This window comes from Acartia tonsa, chromosome 12 (genome assembly GCF_053477335.1).
Source record: "Acartia tonsa isolate MP-2025a chromosome 12, ASM5347733v1, whole genome shotgun sequence".
Classification (NCBI taxonomy): domain Eukaryota; kingdom Metazoa; phylum Arthropoda; class Copepoda; order Calanoida; family Acartiidae; genus Acartia; species Acartia tonsa.
Window position 1 is genome coordinate 1,772,784 of NC_137271.1, and position 19,660 is coordinate 1,792,443.

The 19,660-nt window shown below is 28.6% G+C and overlaps 3 protein-coding genes and 1 long non-coding RNA gene across 4 annotated transcripts; all 4 read right to left on the minus strand.

Moving 5' to 3' along the window:
• Window positions 1-1,194: 1,194 nt before the first annotated feature.
• LOC145334441 (uncharacterized) lies at window positions 1,195-11,422 on the minus strand. Its single transcript, XM_080179901.1, has 4 exons — window positions 11,338-11,422; window positions 9,889-10,884; window positions 4,037-4,499; window positions 1,195-2,838 (listed from the first exon to the last, which is right to left on the minus strand). Exons 2-4 carry the CDS (start codon window positions 10,836-10,838, stop codon window positions 1,216-1,218), a joined length of 3,036 nt encoding a protein of 1,011 aa, XP_080036027.1. The 5' UTR covers window positions 10,839-10,884; window positions 11,338-11,422; the 3' UTR covers window positions 1,195-1,215.
• On the minus strand, window positions 5,747-6,657 carry LOC145333905 (uncharacterized). Its single transcript, XR_013884641.1, has 3 exons — window positions 6,584-6,657; window positions 6,187-6,236; window positions 5,747-5,862 (listed from the first exon to the last, which is right to left on the minus strand). It is a non-coding gene; the product is annotated as an uncharacterized LOC145333905 (long non-coding RNA).
• On the minus strand, window positions 7,473-9,232 carry LOC145333904 (uncharacterized). The gene is made up of 2 exons (XM_080179168.1): window positions 9,161-9,232; window positions 7,473-8,629 (listed from the first exon to the last, which is right to left on the minus strand). The coding sequence occupies exon 2, from the start codon at window positions 8,565-8,567 to the stop codon at window positions 7,800-7,802; it is 768 nt and encodes a 255-aa protein (XP_080035294.1). The 5' UTR covers window positions 8,568-8,629; window positions 9,161-9,232; the 3' UTR covers window positions 7,473-7,799.
• Window positions 11,423-12,605: 1,183 nt separating the features above from the next.
• LOC145333903 (uncharacterized) lies at window positions 12,606-14,417 on the minus strand. The gene has a single exon (XM_080179167.1). The coding sequence runs from the start codon at window positions 14,368-14,370 to the stop codon at window positions 12,652-12,654; it is 1,719 nt and encodes a 572-aa protein (XP_080035293.1). The 5' UTR covers window positions 14,371-14,417; the 3' UTR covers window positions 12,606-12,651.
• Window positions 14,418-19,660: the final 5,243 nt, after the last annotated feature.

Below are 19,660 nucleotides of genomic sequence, written 5' to 3' on the forward strand. Positions count from 1 at the left end.
GAAATAAAGAATGGAGCAATAGCTAAGGTAATTATTAGAAATAATTCATTTAATCAAAAATAAATACATACAATAAGTGGTATTTGTAAAAACTAAATATAAATTTATATATTACATAATTAAGGTTTTGGTCTGAAGCTTAAGATCTCAGAAAACACTGATCCGACTTGGTTGTACTTTTAAGTGAAGCTTTATTAATGTCTTTGGTTGGTTTTAGGCTATTTACTGAAATCCCTTGCCCTCTCTAGAGTCTGGGGACAAAGCAACAAGTTTATTATAAAAAAAGTGTAGGCCAATGTTATAAAAGTGATTAAATCAATAATTTGCACTATCTATAGAAGTTTTATAAGTAGGTACCTATAATATTGATATTTAAAAAAATATTATTACAACTGTATTACAAGGGACAGATAAAAAAAGCATGAAACTGTTTTGCCTATTAAACTATGTTTTTTTTTATTTCATTGTTGTGTTCATGGAAAATTTGCTTAAATTCTTAATCAGACGTAAATATTGAAGAAAAATCATATTTACTATTCTGGAAAATTATGTACACATTTAACTCACCTCTATTTTCCCTCTTATAAACTTCAAGCTACAGTTCCTATTATCTCTCCTTATTTCTTTCAATACATTTTGTATTTATCTGAAAAAATAATGAACATATTCTGTACATTATACAAATAATAATCAAGTATATGAATTATGTAGGTATTGTACATTATTAAAAAATACAAGACAAGCTTGGCATCAGCTGTAAGTATTGAAAGCAAATCCAAATGTTTATAATTCCATAAAATACATTTGAAAAAGAAGTTATAGTTAAAAAAAATGGCATAATGCAATACATAAAAAAAAAAATTTAAAATGTTTCATCTTAAAAGAAAAAAATTATATATGAAGGAATAGCTTTTTTTATAAAATATTATTCTCAGACCTTAGAGCTAAACTCCACTATTGCATTACTGACAAACCAGGCAATTTATATACTTTATTTGCATGGGTACAGGAAATCTTCACAAATAATCACTCTTTCACAGTCCCTGTACCATTTACAATTTTCTACACAGAGATGGAATGATTTACAGAATTTTTTAATGGTTAATAATATTATTATATTCATTAAAACAAGAATTTATAAGAATAGGTAGATATTATAGGGTTTAATACAATGAAAACAAAAATGTCTTCAATTTTTATTGCATTTATATTTTCCTAAATCTCTGAATCACCAATGTTGTCACTAACATAGAGATAATCACCGGTTTCCTCTTCTTTTACATCAACATCTGCATGAACTTTGACAATGAAAGCAGGATCTTCTTTAATAGTAATAGGATCATTAGCAAGAGTTTCTTCTCCCTCATATTCGTCAGTTTCTTCTTCCTTAATTTCATTGAGATAATCACCAGTTTCTTCTTCTTTTACATTTACATCTGCATCAGCTTTGACAATGAAAGCAGGCTCCTCTTTGAAAGAGAGAGGATCATTAGCAAGAGTTTCTTCATCCTTAATTTCATAGAGATAATCACCAGTTTCTTCTTCTTTTACATTAACATCTGTATCAGCTTTGTCAATGAAAGTAGGCTCCTCTTTAATAGATAGAGGATCATTAGCAAGAGTTTCTTCTTCCTTAATTTCTTCTTTTACATTCATGATATTAGGAGCTTCAACATTATTCAAAGGTTCATCTTTAGTAGTGAGAGGATCAATAAACACATTTTCTATAAATTCTTCATTTTTAATTTCACATCTTGTATTTATAAGATCAAGATCTTTCTCTTTAGTTTTCTCTACAACAGTTGTAATTGTTCCATCTATCTGAATTGAGAGAGAATCTTTATTAAGAGTTTCTTCTTCACTAATAGAATCAAGACTGTGCTCATTATTTATTTCAGACAATGATTTTATTTCTAAGGGTGAAAGTTTCCTTAACTTGACACAAACAGGTTTCATTGTTGATAGTAGACCATTGTAGTTATCCTTATGTACAGTCTTATGTTTATCAACATCCAGGAATGATTTACTGCACTTGTCAGATGTATCTAGTTTCTTTCCAGTAGTATGTAGATTCTTCATATGAGTGTCTCTACTAATTTTATGTGAGAATGATTTTCCACATATGTCACATGAACATGGTTTTTCACCAGTATGTATTCTCAAATGTCTAACTTTATCACTAGATGTAGTAAAAGATTTCTCACATATTTGACAAGAATATGGTTTCTCTCCTGTATGTTTCCTTATATGAGTGTCTTTATGACTTGATTGTGAGAATGATTTACCACATATTTCACATGAATATGGTTTCTCCCCAGTGTGTGTTCTCATATGTATAGCTTTATAATGAGACAAGGAAAATGTTTTACCACATATATCACATGAATACGGTTTCTCCCCCGTATGTGTTCTCATATGCCTGACTTTACTACTTAACCTGGAAAATGATTTCTCACATATTTCACATGAATATGGTTTCTCACGAGTATGTGCTTTCATATGAGTGTCTTTATTATAAGCTGTGGTGAAAGATTTACCACATATTTCACAGGAATATGGTTTCTCACTAGTATGAGTTCTCATATGAGTGTCTCTATTTACCTTTTGTGAGAATGATTCTTCACATAATTCACATGAAAATGGTTTTTCTCTGGTGTGTGTTCTTATATGTAAATCTTTACTACTTGACTGTGAGAATGATTTACCACATATTTCACATGAATATGGTTTCTCCCCAGTATGAGTTCTCATATGAATGTCTCTATATTGAGAAGTAGAAAATGTTTTGCCACAAATCTGACAAGAGTTCTTCTCTTTTTCACTATCCATTATTCTATGCTGTTATATAATTATAGATATTTGATATTCCTACTGTGGCATCAATCACAAATCTGAAATAACAAACTCATATGATTTCAAATAAACTAAAGTATTTACCTATCAGTTCTTTCTATTCTTTATTTTTCTAATTCATGTTTATTTTAATGTTATCAAAATATGACACCTGCCACATTTAGTAATAAGTAATATAATGCAATATTATAGGCTGATGTCCAATGTCAAATTATTACATAATGTTTGTTTCTCAATGCTATACATATGTAATTCAATGTTAAATTAGAATATTTTTTATATATTTATCAATTAGCTATTTTTGAATTTTGTAAAATCATAAGAAAATCATTAATAAAGTTCTTACCAATAAAATTATATGAATCCTAGAATTTAATGATTAATAGCTTATTTTCTCTATTTTTTAAGGCAATTTATAGAACATTAAAAAAATATTACAGTTTTTGTTAAAAAAGTAAAGTAAAATGTAAAATTCAAAACTTAGGTGTCAACATCTAAAAATGGTTTTAGCGCATTTTTCTTATGTTCAAATCTTCTACCTTTTGCAAGAAAGGCTGCAAAATGCTTCAAAGTTGAGATCTAGAGCTAAAAATGTATACAAATACTATTGGGGACATGTACTAGAATGTATCAAAGTTTGCAGGTCATATCTCAATCAGGGAGGGAGTACTGGCCCCCCTAAGTCGACAACTGAAAATCCAATTTTTTTCTTGCAAAGGGTAGAAGATTTGAACATAAGAAAAATGCGCTAAAAGCATTTTTAGATGTTGACACCTAATTATATAAGAAACTAAACATCAGGTTCTAAAATAAAAATTAATAAGATTTAAATCAAATAATGGCTTATAGACCATAAGTTGCCTTAATAACTTGGTAAAATAAATACTGTTTGAACTTTGAACTTACTCTAAACTTGCTTAATTTAATTTTCATATCCAACATATGTATTGAACATAATTTAAACAAAAATTGATTTAAAATATGGTAAAATGCATTAGATAAGAAAAATTATGAAAAATGTCAAATCTCTCAAGGAAATTTGACCAAGAAGTTGCTTTTGTAACATGGTAAAAAAAATGTTTGAAAAATACATTATAACAAGAATTTACAAGAATATAATATTCAAATAATGGAACAAAATATAAATATTTACAGGCAGATTAAAATAGATAATAAATTAAACATCAGGTTCTTCAAGTTTAAATTCTTCAATGTCAATTTTATCAATATTGTCACTACCATAGAGATAATCACCAGTTTCTTCTTCTTTTATATTAACATCTGCATGGGCTTTGTCAATGAAAGCAGGCTCATCTTTAATAGAGAGAGAATCATTAGCAGGAGTTTCTTCTTCCTTAGTTTGGGGTAAATCTGAGGTAAATTCTTCCCATTTTTTTTTCACCAAATCTTCTTCTTCAACTTCTATTTCAATATTTTCTGTTTTCACTTGAGAAATATAAGTCGCGTTCTCTTCCTTTAACTCACGATTATCAATATCATTGTCACTAATATTAATATTGTTGTCACTAATTTCACATCTTGTATTTATAGGATCAAGATCTTTCTCTTTAGTTTCCTCTACAACAGTTGCATTTGTTCTATCTATCTGAATTGTGAGAGGATCTTTATTAAGAGTTTCTTCTTCACTAATAGAATCAAGACTGTGTTCATTATTTATTTCAGACAAAGATTTTAATTCTAAAGGTGAAAGTTTCCTTAGCTTGACACAAACAGGTTTCATTGTTGATAGTAGACCATTGCAGTTGTACTTATGTACAGTCTTATGTTTATTAACATCCAGGAATAATTTACTGCACTTGTCTGATTTATCTAGTTTCTTTCCAGTAATATGTTTCCTCATATGTCTGTCTCTACTACTTTTCTGTGAGAATGATTTACCACATATTTGGCAAGAATATGATTTCTCTCCTGTATGTATTCTCATATGAACATCTTTACTTTGCGCTGTGGTGAATGACTTTTCACATATTTCACAGGAATAAGGTTTTTCACCAGTATGTGTTCTAGTATGTCTACTTTTATTGCTTAAGTCTGAGAATGATTTACCACATATATCACATGAATATGGTTTATCTCCAGTGTGTGTTCTCATATGAGATTCTTTATGACCTAATTGTGTGAATAATTTCTCACATATTTCACATGAATATGGTTTCTCACCAGTATGTGTTCTCACATGTATATCTCTTTTCTCTGCACGTGAGAATAATTTGCCACATATTACACATGAATATGGTTTCTCTCTTGTATGTGTTCTCATATGAATATCCTTACTACTTGACGTACTGAATGATTTACCACATATTTCACAGGAATATGGTTTCTCACTAGTATGTGTTCTCATGTGTCTAATTTTGTCACTTGATGTACTGAAGTATTTACCACATACACCACAAACAAAAGGTTTCTCACCAGTATGTATTCTCATATGAATAACTTTATGACCATACTGTGAGAATGTTTTACTACATATTTCACATGAATATGGTTTCTCACCAGTATGAGTTCTCATATGTAAATCTCTACTATTTGCTCGTGAGAATGAGTTACCACATATATCACATGAATATGGTTTCTCACCAGTATGTGTTCTCACATGTGTGTCTCTATGTCCTTTCTGTAAGAATGATTTACCACATATATCACATGAATATGGTTTCTCACCAGTATGTGTTCTCACATGTGTGTCTCTATATCCTTTCTGTAAGAATGATTTACCACATATTTCACATGAATATGGTTTCTCACCAGTATGAGTTCTCATATGTGAATCTCTACTATCTACTCGTGAGAATGATCTTCTACATATATCACATGAGTATGGTTTCTTACCTGTATGGGTTCTCATATGAGTGTTTCTATTACCAGCTGTACTAAATGTTTTGCCACAAATCTGACAAGAGTTCTTCTCTTTTTCACTATCCATTATTCTATGCTGTTATATAATTATAGATATTTGATATTTCTACAGTGGCATCAGTCACAAATCTGAAATAGTAAACTTATATAAATTCAAATAAAAAAAGTTTTCTACTTATTAGTTCTTTCTATTCTTTAGGTACTATTATAATGGAAATTAATTTCAATGGATATCAAATAGGCTCTCTGCCATACTTAATGGTAAGTAATATACTGCATTATTATAAGTGCTATACATAAGAACACAATTATTTGTGATACAATTATCAAGTAGATACTCCTGATATTTTAAGAATAAGAATTATAATTTTCTATTCGATGTTGGAGAAGCTATATTGATACTGATCCTGCACAAATAAATTATAGATTTACAATGGTACTAAAAATACTTACCTTAATATTTTTCTGCAACTCTTTAGTGACCCCAGTTCTTACTCAGCGGCCTGAAACGATTAAATGAATAGGTACATAAATATGATTTAATATTAATTTTAAATAAACATTTATACATTTCTAGTACCAGATGAATTAATGAATCTAGGTACTTTTAAAAGAATTCTCAAGAAATGTATCATAAGATTTTAAATGAAACATAGGGCTAGATTGTTTAATACAAAGTTTTTCCTTATTTCATCCTAACTTGATAATATAACTGCATTTTATTTTGTGGATTTATATGTCTATCTTTAAGTAACCTTCCTAAGAGCATTTATTAGTATTCTTTTAGGGTACCTTTGATTATCAGATGACTCTAACCTATTTTTGGAATAATTTTTGCAAGAATGATCACCTGAAATTCTAAGTAAACCAGGGATTCAGTTCTTTATATTTTAACTCATTTCTTTCATTTCATTTAATTGATCTGAAAAAAATATAGGTTTAGGTTACATGGGAAATCGATATATAAAAAAATTAAATTTACATTAGGTAGGTAATATTTTTGTTTTTAATTAGAGATATTTGTGCATAAAAATACTAAGCATTTTTACAAAATAAAAAAAAAATATTGATTCTTATTTGATTAGTCCTATAATCTTAGAATTTTTTTTCAATTTTAAAAATTTGGTACCCCCATCCCCTCTCGACAAAACTAAGACTCTGGCCACAGCGTTAAGCCCAATAGCCTACTTAGCCGCAGGCGCTCGTCACCATTATAACCAATAACCTAACATAACCTAATCGTAAAAAAAATAATAATTCTCGGCCAGGATATTTTTCTAAATTTTCAAACTTGAAAAAAATTCTAAGAGGATAACACCAATCAAAAAGAATCAATAACAAAAGTCTTGTGGGTCATTTTGCTAATTTCCAACTTGTTTATGGAGTTTTATGAACTTCAAATATGGTTACTTACAATATTATTTAATTCAAATTAAAAAGAAACATCTCAACCAACTTTATTATAATTAAGATGAAACAAAGTTTAAAATATTTCTGCATTATCAGAATATAAATCTAAAATATTATTTACACATTCTTAATCAAATATTTACATTACTAGCGGCTACGCTCCTGAAGGTCTTTAGGGGGAAGGATTTGAATCCCAAAACCCTATTTTATTTATTTTAGATTTTTAAAAATATCTTAACATTTTTTTAGGGGGGTGGGGAAAGGGTGAAGCTCAACTCCCTTCCCCTTAACCCATATTTTATTTTTATTAAATTTTTTTAGGGGGGGGGTGAGAAATATTTTTTTTCTAGGGGTGATTTCTCTTAGGAGGGTGGTTGTAGCCTCCCCAAAAATAGTTATAAACTATCCCTAGACGTACAAAAAGTTACCCTGTTAAGGAGGACCCAATCAGTTCAGCGGTTAGCAAGATCCTTTGGTACAAACAAACAGACAGTCATATTGTTACTTTATTATAAAGATTTTTATTTTAACTACAGAATCCAGGTACTTTTAAAGCATTAAATCACACTAAAATTTGTTGTATTATGATTATTGATAACAGTGTTTATAGAAGCTGAGTACAAATAAGAATAATAAGAATATATACTAGGTAGGTACTAAGGTGAATCTGAGGTAAATTCTTCCCAATATTTTTTCACCAAATCTTCTTCTTCAACTTCTTTTTCAGCATTTTCTGTTTTTACTTGAGAAATATTAGTTTTATCCTCTTCCTTTATAAATACTTGTTCAAATTCAGGAGTTTCAATATTGTTGTCACTAATATCAATATTGTTGTCACTAATATCAATATTGTTGTCACTAATATCAATATTGTTGTCACTAATATCAATATTGTTGTCACTAATATCAATATTGTTGTCACTAATATCAATATTGTTGTCACTAATATCAATATTGATGTCACTTATAGATATATTATCCTCACTAGTATGTTCTTCATGAGTCTTAGCATGTTTATTTCTACTGCTTGATTGAGTAAATGATTTTCCACATATTTCACATGAATAAGGTTTCTCCCTGGTGTGTTTTCTCATATGTGTTGCTTTATGACTTGAATTTGAGAATGATTTTCCACATAATTCACATGAAAATGGTTTCTCACCTGTATGCGTTCTTATGTGTGTATCTTTATGTTGAGCTGTGGTGAATGATTTCTTACATATTACACATGAATATGGTTTATCTCCAGTGTGTGTTCTCATATGTCTATCTTTATTTTGAGCTGTGGTGAATGATTTACAACATATTTCACATGAATATGGTTTCTCTCCTGTATGAGTTCTCATATGTCTGTCTCTACTATGAGATGTACTAAATGTTTCGCCACAAATCTGACAAGAGATCTTATCTTTTTCACTATCCATTATTCTTTGCTGTTATATAATTATAGATATTTGATATTCCTACAATGACATCAGTCACAAATCTGAAATTTAAATAAGTAATCAGATGAAGATTATAATAATACAGTCAAGTAGAATACAGTAGAAGATTTATAAGTAAGATTAGGGGAGTAAGTCAAGTTTTTGTGATTTAACAAGATCAAAGTAAATGACATTTTCCAAAGTCGGGTTCAAAATTACCAAATTAATCCCATACCTAAAATAGCCTTAACCTAATAAGTTACTACAAAATGGGGTTAGGGTGCTTTTACTCAATATCTGAAGTATCAGCAATTTCAGTCGATTCTCCCTTGATTTTAAATATAATTTAAAAATTGACATATCGGCAGTGGAAGCTTCATTCTTGGTCCATATACATAACATTTACATTTGGAGTAGTTATTCTATCAAAGGGTTAGTAGCCTGTAATATTATGGAACAAATAAAAGAGCATACATTACAAATACATTGGTATCTCTGGCATAGAGTAAATATTAACAATAAATACTAAAATATGTCTCAAGATGATGGGAATGTTGACAAGTTATTGAAAACAATAGAAATATTCTGCTCACCTTTATTTTTCCTTTTCATCTACAGTTCTTATGTATTCTCCACATTTATTCCATTTCATTTTGTATTTATCTGAAAAATAAATAATTTTAATTTATAAAGTATATTCTGTATAAAAAAAATACAAGGGAATTTAGCAAAAAATATAAGTTGTTGACAGCAAAACCAAGGTGAATTTTTACAAAGTGAATTGAAATTTCATTATATGAAAATCTATGAACTTCTTAAACAGTTATAATGTTATCCTATGTAGTTTTTGAAAATAACTTTTTTAATGATATTCTACAGAAACTTAAGAAAATAAGGATCACCTAACTAGATACCTACCATAAATTGTTAAATAACATTCATGGTACTATTTCTTTAAAATAACTCAAATCAGTAAAGAAGATAATGGTATATACATGCATAAAATAAATATTTAAATTACAAAATTATTGATTGTAAAGCATAAAAAGCTTTCTATTATAATAAAATTTTTAAGATTAAAAAATAATCAATTAAAGAAGGTGCCTTTATTTTTATATTTATATTTAGTGCTTGATAACAAAAAATACATTTACTAATAATAGTCAAGCAGTCTATCTTTGATAACAGCCAAGATAACCCCATACGATTTACCAAGTTGCTTTACAAAATCATTAAATGATTGTTATAAACACTATAAAAAGACTATATAAGAATTTAAAACAACTTGAAAGATATAGGTAGGTTGCATTAGATTATGAACTAAAATTCAGGTTTCTCAAGTTTAAAGTCTTCAATGTCAAATTTTTTAATATTTTCATAAACCTCTGAATGATGAATATTGTCACTATCATAGAGATAATCACCAGTTTCTTCTTCTTTTACATTAACATCTGCATTAGCGTTGACAAAGAAAGCAGGCTCCTCTTTAATAGAGAGAGGATCATTAGCTAGAGTTTCTTCTTCATTAGTTTGAGGTAAATCTGAGGTAAATTCTTCCCAATAGTTTTTCACCAAATCTTCTTCTTCAACTTCTATTTTAGCATTTTCTAGTTTTTCTTGAGAAATATTAGTTGTGTCATCTTTCTTTAACTCGGGATTATCAAAATTATTGTCACGTATATCAATTTCTGATGATGATAATTTTTTTATCTTCACACAAACAGGTTTCATTGTTGATTGCAAGTGAATATATTTGTCATTGTGTGCTTTCTCATGTTTATCTCTATACTCTGATGTAGTGAATGATTTACCACATACATTACATGAATATGGTTTCTCACCAATGTGTGTTTTCATATAATAATCTTTACCATGAGCTGTGTTGAATGATTTACAACATATATTACATGAATATGGTTTTTCACCTGTATGTGTTTTCATATGTTTATCTCTATTGCCTTTATCCGAGAAAGATTTCCCACATATTTTACATGAATATGGTTTCACACCAGTATGAGTTCTCATATGTTTGTCTTTATCACCAGACTGTGAAAATGATTTTTCACATATATTACAAGTATATGGTTTCTCTCCCGTATGTGTTCTCATATGCCTGTCTTTACTTTGAGATTGACTAAATGATTTACCACATTTTTCACATGAATATGGTCTCTCGCCTGTATGTGTTCTCATATGAATGTCTCTATTACTAGCTGTACTAAATGTTTTGCCACAAATCTGACAAGAGTTCTTCTCTTTTTCACTATGCATTATTCTATGTTGTTATATAATTATATATTTTGATATTCATACAAACCTGAAATTTGAATAAGTAATCAGCTGAAGATAATATTAATACAGTCAAGTAGAATACAGAAGTAGATCTAAAAGTAAGGTAAGGGGGTTAATCAAGTTTTTTGTGATTCACTAGGATCATGGCCAAAAATGAAATTTTACAAAGTCGGGTTCAAAAAGTAACTTTATACCGAAATAGCCCTGCCTTACCCTAATAAGTTAGAATTTGGCAGGGATTCACTACAAAAAGGGGTGCTTTCATTCAATATTTTAAATATCAGCAATTTTCATTCAGTTCATTCTCCCATATTTTTCAGGATTAAATTAAAATGTTATTTTACACTACAGACTTCCGCCGATTTGTGACTGTTGTAACTATATGGTTCCTATATTTTAATTAAAATGTTTATTAGACGATTTTAAAACTAAAAAACCATTCTTCTACATGAAGAAGTTTTTGTCTAGTAAATATTACCTTCAATATTAGTGTAATATTGTAGTAACTCTCCTATTATTAGATTAGAACATAAATCTTGATACTCACACAGTCACCTCCTAAATAATAGAGATAATAATATAGATATTTTTGTATTGCTTATAAAGATCAATTTAATGAATATCATAATTGATTATCACAAGATTGGCTGTAAAATAGAAATATATCCAATTTCAGTTTTGCTTAAAATCTTTTTGCAATTTAAATTTCTCCAAAATAAGATATGTACTGATAATAATATTGTCTTATATATATCCCTTGTATTATTGAACAAAACTTAATCACCTAAAGTTTTATTTCCCACTCACAGTTCTTAATTTATTTCCTTCTTTATATCTGTAAAAAATAAAATTGAAGAATACAACTTTAATTGGAACTGTAATGATAATATAAAAATGCATTATGCAACATTTTAACATTGCATTGTACAGAATGAAAATAAAAAATAGTAAAAAATGATTGATTTCTCATAGGTACCTACTTATAAAAAATAATTATTTCAAATCATTAAATAAAAAAATCTTTTTTAAAAAAGAAAAAAGTTATTTAAAAAAAAAATAGAGAAAAGGAATATCATATGCAGGGCGTTTAAAAAAAACTGCGTTTTCCAAATTTGTCAATATTCTCTATAAAAATATAGAACATAAATCTTGATTCTTACACAGTCACCTTCTAAATAATATAGATAATAATATTAGATATTTTTGTATTGCTTATAAAGTTTGTATTTGTATTGCTTTTTGTTAATATATAGATATATTATCAGAAAAATGGCTGGAAAGAAATATATTCAATTTTAGTTTTGCATTAGTTTTTTTGCCTTTTAATCTATATACTTGAAAAAAATAAGTTTTGTACTGATAATAATTGTCTTATATAATTAGATATCCCTTGTAATAAGGAACGAAAATTACTCACCTAAAGTATATTTTCCTCCCACAGCTACAGTTCTTAATTTACCTATCCTTTAAATTCATTCTTTATATCTGAAAAAAATAAGATAGTAGCATACAATAAAAAGACAATATATTTATGCAATGCATTATACAACATTATAATATTATATTTAGTTTTGATTGCAAATATCATTGATTGTACAGCATGAAAATAAATAATATAGAAAAAAATCTATTAATTTCTCATAAATATACATTTCTCAAAATATTTAAAATTATGAAATGAGAAAAAGTTTTTCAAAAATGATAGTTAATTTTTAAAAAGATAGGAATTGGAATGCCATGCAAAAATTTCAATATTTTGAACTAAAATTCATGATAACATTTTTACATAAAATTAAACATCAGGTTCTTCAAGTTTAAATTCTTCAATATCAATTTTATCAATATTGTCATAAGATTCTTTATCATAAATATTTTCATTATCAGATAGATAATCACCAGATGTTTCTTCTTTTATATAAATATCAACATCTTCCTCTTTATGAACATATTTATGAATATTTAGAAGCTCATGACTTGAAAATATTTTACTGCAAAAAATACAGCTAAAAGATTTCAGTGCATTAGTTTCTTCTACAACATTTGTAGTTTTACCATCCTTATCTATCTGAACTTTGAGAGGATCTTTATTAAGAGTTTCTTCTTCATTAATATTTTCATAAACCTCTGAATGATCAATATTGTCAATATAGAGATAATCACCAGTTTCTTCTTCTTTTATATTAACATCTGGATCTGCTTTGTCAATGAAAGCAGGCTCTTCTTTAATAGAGAGAGGGTCTTTAGCAAGAGTTTCTTGGTTCTTTATTTCTTTTTTTACATTCATGATATTTGGAGCTTCATCATTATTCACATGTTCATCTTTAGTAGTAATGACATCTTCTTCATTTATGTATTCACCTATCATGTTTATATGATCAAGCTCTTTAGTTTCCTCTACAACAGTTGTAAATGTTCCATCTATCTGAATTGTGAGATGATCTTTATTAGGAGTTTCTTCTTTACTAATAGAATCAAGTCTGTGTTTATTATTTATTTCAGACAATGATTTTATTTCTAATGTTGAAAGTTTCCTTAGCTTGACACAAACAGGTTTCATTGTTGATAGTAGACCATTGTAGTTGTACGTATGTACAGTATTCTGTTTATTACCATCCAGAAATAATTTACTGCACTTGTCAGATGTAACTAGTTTCTTTCCAGTAAAATGTTTCCTAACATGTCTGTCTCTATTTCTTTTCTCTGAGAATGATTTTCCACATATATTACATGAATATGGTTTCTCACCTGTATGAGTTTTCACATGCGCAATTTTATTACTACACACAGAAAATGATTTCTCACATATGTCACATGAATAAGGTTTCTCACCAGTATGTATTCTCATGTGTTTATTCTTATCACCAGATGTAGTAAATGATTTCTCACATATTTGACATGAAAATGGTTTCTCACCAGTATGTATTCTCATATGCCTCCCTTTACTTTGAGCTGTGGAGAATACTTTACGACATATATTACAGGAATATGGTTTATCTTCTGTATGTGTTATCATATGAGTATCTTTACTTTGAGCTGTTGTAAATGATTTTCCACATATTTCACATGAATATGGTTTCTCTACTGTATGTGTTCTCATATGTGAATATTTATGATGAGATAGAGAGAAGGATTTTCTACATATTTCACATGAATATGGTTTCTCACCAGTATGTGTTCTCATATGTCTATCTTTATGACCATACTGTGAGAATGACTTACCACATATTTCACAAGAATATGGTTTCTCACGAGTATGTATTTTCATATGAGTATCTTTACTTTGAGCTGTGGTGAATGATTTACCACATATTTCACATGAGTATGGTTTCTTTCCTGTGTGTGTTCTCATATGTGCATTTTTGTGCTGATATTGAGTAAATGATTTACCACATATTTCACATGAATATGGTTTCTCTCCTGTATGTGTTCTAATATGAATGTCTCTACTTTGAACTGTACTAAATGTTTTGCCACAAATCTGACAAGAGTTCTTCTCTTTTTCACAATCCATTATTTTAAGCTGTTATATAATTATAAATATTTAATATTCCTACAGTGGCATCAGTCACAAATCTGAAATAGTAAACTTATATAATTTTTAATAAAATAAATTATTTACTTATTAATTCTTTATTATTATAATGTATATTCATTTCAATGGTATTAAAATAGGAAACCTGTCATACTTAATGAGAAGTAATATAGTGAGTCTTATGCCTCATTATAAAATATTTTTTGGAAACTATTTTCACATAAATATAAGAATTAGTATCTATCCATCTAGGGACTTTTGGGATAAAACAACCCTCCAAATACAAAATTTATAAGATTTGAGCTTAGAAGCCCCTAGAAGTGCCAAAATGAAATATTTGGTGGCTAATTTACTCATTTATGTAAAAAAGTTCCATTACCCCACTAGCCCCTAGAAGAGAAGTGCCAAAAATCAATTTTCAAAGTTTCAATCATCCAATCATATGAGAGATTTCGCAAAAAGAATTGGATTGATAAATATAAAAACAAGCCAAAACGTCCAGGGTAAAATTTTATACTAAAATTTCATAGAAGTGTACAAACTCTCCCCCCCCCCTCACCTTGTTATTGTCTGATGGTTGTATCTCAATGCTATACATAAGAACACAATTATTTGTAATACAATTATCAAGGAGATACTCCTAATTTTTTGAGAATAAGATTTTAAATTTTAAATTCATTGTTAGAGAATCTATTTTACTATAAATCCTGTACAAATAAATTATAGATTTACAGTGGAACTAAAAATACTTACCTATATATTTTTCTGATACTCTTTAGTGACCCAAGTTCTTACTCAACGGCCTAAAACGATTCAATGAATATGTACAACAAAAAAAGATTTAATATTCATGCTAAATAAATATTTATACATTTCTAGTACCAGATGAATTAATGAATCCAGGAACTTTTAAAGAATTCTTGAGAAATACATGATTTAAAATGAAACATAGGGCTAGATTCTTTCATACAAAGTTTTTCCTTATTTTGTTCTAACTTGATAATATAACAGCATTATATTTTGTGGATTTAAATTTTCTTCTTAAAAGTAACCTTCCTTAAAGCATTTATTAGTATTTTCTTAGGGTATATTTGATTATCAGATGACTCTAACCTATTTTTTGGGGATAATTTTGGCAAAAAATTATCACCTGAAATTTTAACCAGGGATTCAGTTCTTTATATTTTTTATCTCATTTCTTTCATTTCATTTCATTAATCTGGAAAAAATATATAATTAGGTTATATGGGAAATTGATATATAAAATATTAAAACTACAGCAGGTAGGTAATATTTTTGTTTTTAATTATCAATATCATTATGAATAAAATAATATTTACACTAGGTAGGTAATATTTTTGTTAATAATTATAGATATGTGTAAATTAAATAGGAAGTATTTATACAAAATTAAGTTTAACATAATTTTCTTGTGGGACATTACATTGCAATTAATAATTTCTAACTTGTTTATGGAGTTTTAACTTTGTATATGGTTCTCTTAGAATATTATCTTATTCAACCTGAAGAAGCATTTCAAATCACTTTATTTTTATTCTTTAACTAGTGGCTACCGAACTATTGGCCTCTAGGGGCCTTAGGTTAAAGGGAGGGGGAAGTCCACTATCTCTTTTTAATTTAAGTTTTAAAAAAAAATCTTTGTTTAATTCTTAGGGGAGGAGGTATTTTTTGGGAGGATGAAGATACCCTCCCTCAAAATAGGTAAAATCCTTCCCTGGACATGTTAAGAACCATATCTGTTCTTTGGTTAGCAAGATCATTCGCTACAGACAAATAAAGCCTACTAATTTAAATAATAGGATATCAAACAAGAGGAAGAAAGGTTGTATTATAATAGATTTGCTATTTGAAAAAAAGGATTTTTGTCAAATTTAATTCTTAAAATAAACCAGAAAATAACAAAAGAAGAATTAGTTTTCCCATTCAAAGAAAGAAAAATTATATAAAAATTGTAAATAAACTGTTTGAAACGATACAATATCAGATGAGATGTATTAGGTTTTTAGATTAAAAAAAATATTTAATAAAAAACATCATAAAAAGAATATTACACATGAAACAAGGTAAATCAAAGTGAAAATATTTCTGAAGTAATTTAGGATATAAACCTTAAATATTTTTTACACATTCTTATTCAAATATTCACATTATTTTAATTTTAACTATAGTATCTAGGTACTTATAAAGCATTAACTCTAGTAAAATAAGAATATATATGGCAAACATAGAATTTTAATATTAACAACATACTAAAATTTACAGAATTATCATTATTGATAACAATGTCTTTTGTAGTAGCTAGGTACTAAGGAAAATCTGAAGTAAATTCTTCCCAATATTTTTTCACCAAATCTTCTTCTTCAACTTGCATTTCAGCATTTTCTGTTTTTACTTGAGAAATATTAGTTTTGTCCTCTTCCTTTATAAATACTTGTTCAAATTCAGGATTTTCAATATTGTTGTCACTAATATCAATATTGTTGTCACTAATATCAATATTGTTGTCACTAACAGATATATTATTCTCACTAGTATGTACTTCATGAGTCTTAACATGTTTCTTTCGGCTGCTTGACAATGCTTTTCCACAAACACTACAGGAATATGGTTTTTCTCCTGTATGTGTTCTCATATGTTTATCTTTATCACCAGACCGTGAGAATGACCTACCACATATACTACAAGAATATGGTTTCTCACCAGTATGGGTTCTCATATGTCTTTCTTTATGACTTGAACTGGAGAATGTATTTTCACATATTTTACATGAGTATGGTTTTACTCCAGTATGAGTTCTCATATGTATATCTTTATTACCTAATTGTGAGAATGATTTTCCACATATGTCACATGAATATGGTTTCTCACCAGTGTGTGTTCTCATATGAATATCTTTGTTTTGAGCTGTGGTGAATGATTTGGAGCATATTTGGCAAGAATATGGTTTCTCTCCAGTATGTGTTTTCATATGTAAATCTTTATAATGAGATCGAGAGAATGACTTACCACATATTTCACATGAATATGGTTTTTCACCTGTATGTATTCTCATATGTTTAGACTTACTACTGGATGTAGTAAATGATTTCTCACATATTTGACATGAAAATGGTTTCTCACCAGTATGAATTCTCATATGAATATCTTTACTTTGAGCTTGAGTAAATGATTTCCCACATAGATTACATGAATAAGGTTTCTCTCCTGTATGTGTTCTCATATGTCTGTCTTTAATACTTGACGTGGAGAATGATTTCTCACATATTTCACATGAATATGGTTTCTCACGAGTATGTGTTCTCATATGAGTGTCTCTACTACCTAATTGTGTGAATGAATTACCACATATTTCACATGAAAAAGGTTTCTTTCCGGTATGTATTCTCATATGAATGTCTCTATTACTAGCTGTACTAAATGTTTTGCCACAAATCTGACAAGAGTTCTTCTCTTTTTCACTATCCATTATTCTATGCTGTTAAATAATTATAGATATTTGATATTCCTACAGTGGCATCAGTTACAAATCTGAAATAGTAAACTTTTATAATTTCAAATAAAATAAAGTATCTACTTATCAATTCTTTCTTTACTTTATTATAAATATTATTGGATGGACAAGAAAAAGGACACCTGCTGGATATAATGGTAAGTTAAAACTTAAAATTGTGTAACTATTAAATGATCTTTCTTCTAAGCAATTAAACTAATAAACTATTACTACCCTCAATCTGTAATGTTAACCCCTGTTGGAGGATGGGCGGGGAGGTGGCATTGAATGCATGCCCCCTTCCCCCCCTGTACATTTTCTCTGTATAAAAGGTAGAGGGCTATAACTAAATGACTTTCAAAAAAACACATTACTGAGAGTTGGAATTTTTTTAATGCTTCTTCCTGGCGGGCACAGGATGCCAGCAAACCTGGCAAGGTCATTCAGGTAAAAAGTAAAAACATTTTTTTTTAACTTAAACAAAGCATTTCATGTTATCAAATACTTAAATATTCTATAGTCAAACATCCTCATATGAAATATAGGCGTTCAAGTCGATTTCAGGTTCCAGGTATAGTCCTGCAAGTCCTGAACCTCCAGGTCTCCAGAAATCTTTAAACGGTCCCTGTGACAGCAATTTTTGAATTAGAGACTTCAAATTTTAAATTTAGGCTTTTTATATGTCTTCATGAAATATTACAATTTCATAAAATCCGTTGCTGTTTACCTGCCGACCGCCAGTTTGAGGCTGGCAGCTGCCAAGTACTGCTGCCCCCGCCAAAATTTATGTTTTGAGATTTCTAATATAAAATTTACAAAAAGATAAACATATTCAGAAAAAAATGTTCTTATAGCTTCAATAATAAGAAAATTACTGCCATTTATAATTAAAAAAGCAGAAATTTTTGTTGTAAAATATAAAATATTATATTGCCGGATATCCGGCCTCACCGGATACCCGGCCCAACCCTAATATATTTATATATGTATATATATAGAAGCTTCACAACTAGGTACCTATATAAGTAGTAATTAAAAAAAACTAAACATGTATACACATTACACATATTACAAAATTAATAGTTAATTATTTAGAGTTTTATTATAAAAGAGCAAGTATACAATTACAAGGGACAGAGGAATAATCCTGCGACCGTGGCTCAACACATAGCGCACTTGCTTGTCGTCATGGAGGTGATAGGTTCGAATCTTGGCTTAACACCGCGTCATAACTAAAGATTCAATATGGTTTTTACTGCTACTATGTCAGGTGCGCGACATTAATAGTAAGAGTAGGGGGAATGCCTTTGCCCAAAACAGGCGCAACTAATTACCATGCACAGTTAGGACTTCTCAGACAAAGGTTGTGCAATCAAAAAGCCAGAAAAGGCTCCGCTTGGTTATCCTGGGTTGTTGGACCATGGCCTTTGAATGTCATGGACAGCATCTCCGCCTGTATGAGGTAAGCCTAAGACAGAGTTTTGAAACTCTATTGAGAAAAAAATCCAACATTCTGTAAAATGTTTAATAAGCACATTTTACTAACCTTTACAGTAAATCTACAGTTCCTATTCCTCATTCATTTCATTACATTTTGTATTTTTCTGAAAAAAATATATTTTAACATATGAAGTATGTTCTGTGCATTAATAAAATACAAATGAATTTGAACTTTAAACTTGCCTAATTTAATTTTCATATCCAACACATGTATTGAACATAATTAATAGATAAAAATAATACATAAAATTAAAGCTA

Excerpts from the sequence above, each read along its gene's own strand:
- LOC145333904 (XM_080179168.1), bottom strand. The coding sequence starts at position 8,567 with ATGGATAGTGAAAAAGATAAGATCTCTTGTCAGATTTGTGGCGAAACA.
- LOC145334441 (XM_080179901.1), bottom strand. The coding sequence starts at position 10,838 with ATGCATAGTGAAAAAGAGAAGAACTCTTGTCAGATTTGTGGCAAAACA. Across the intron at positions 4,500-9,888 it reads CTTGAGAAACCTGAATTTTA|TGAAGAAGAAACTCTTAATA; the intron begins GTTCATAATCTA and ends TGATTCTATTAG. Across the intron at positions 2,839-4,036 it reads TTAAACTTGAAGAACCTGAT|CATAGAATAATGGATAGTGA; the intron begins GTTTAATTTATT and ends ATTATATAACAG.
- LOC145333903 (XM_080179167.1), bottom strand. The coding sequence starts at position 14,370 with ATGGATTGTGAAAAAGAGAAGAACTCTTGTCAGATTTGTGGCAAAACA.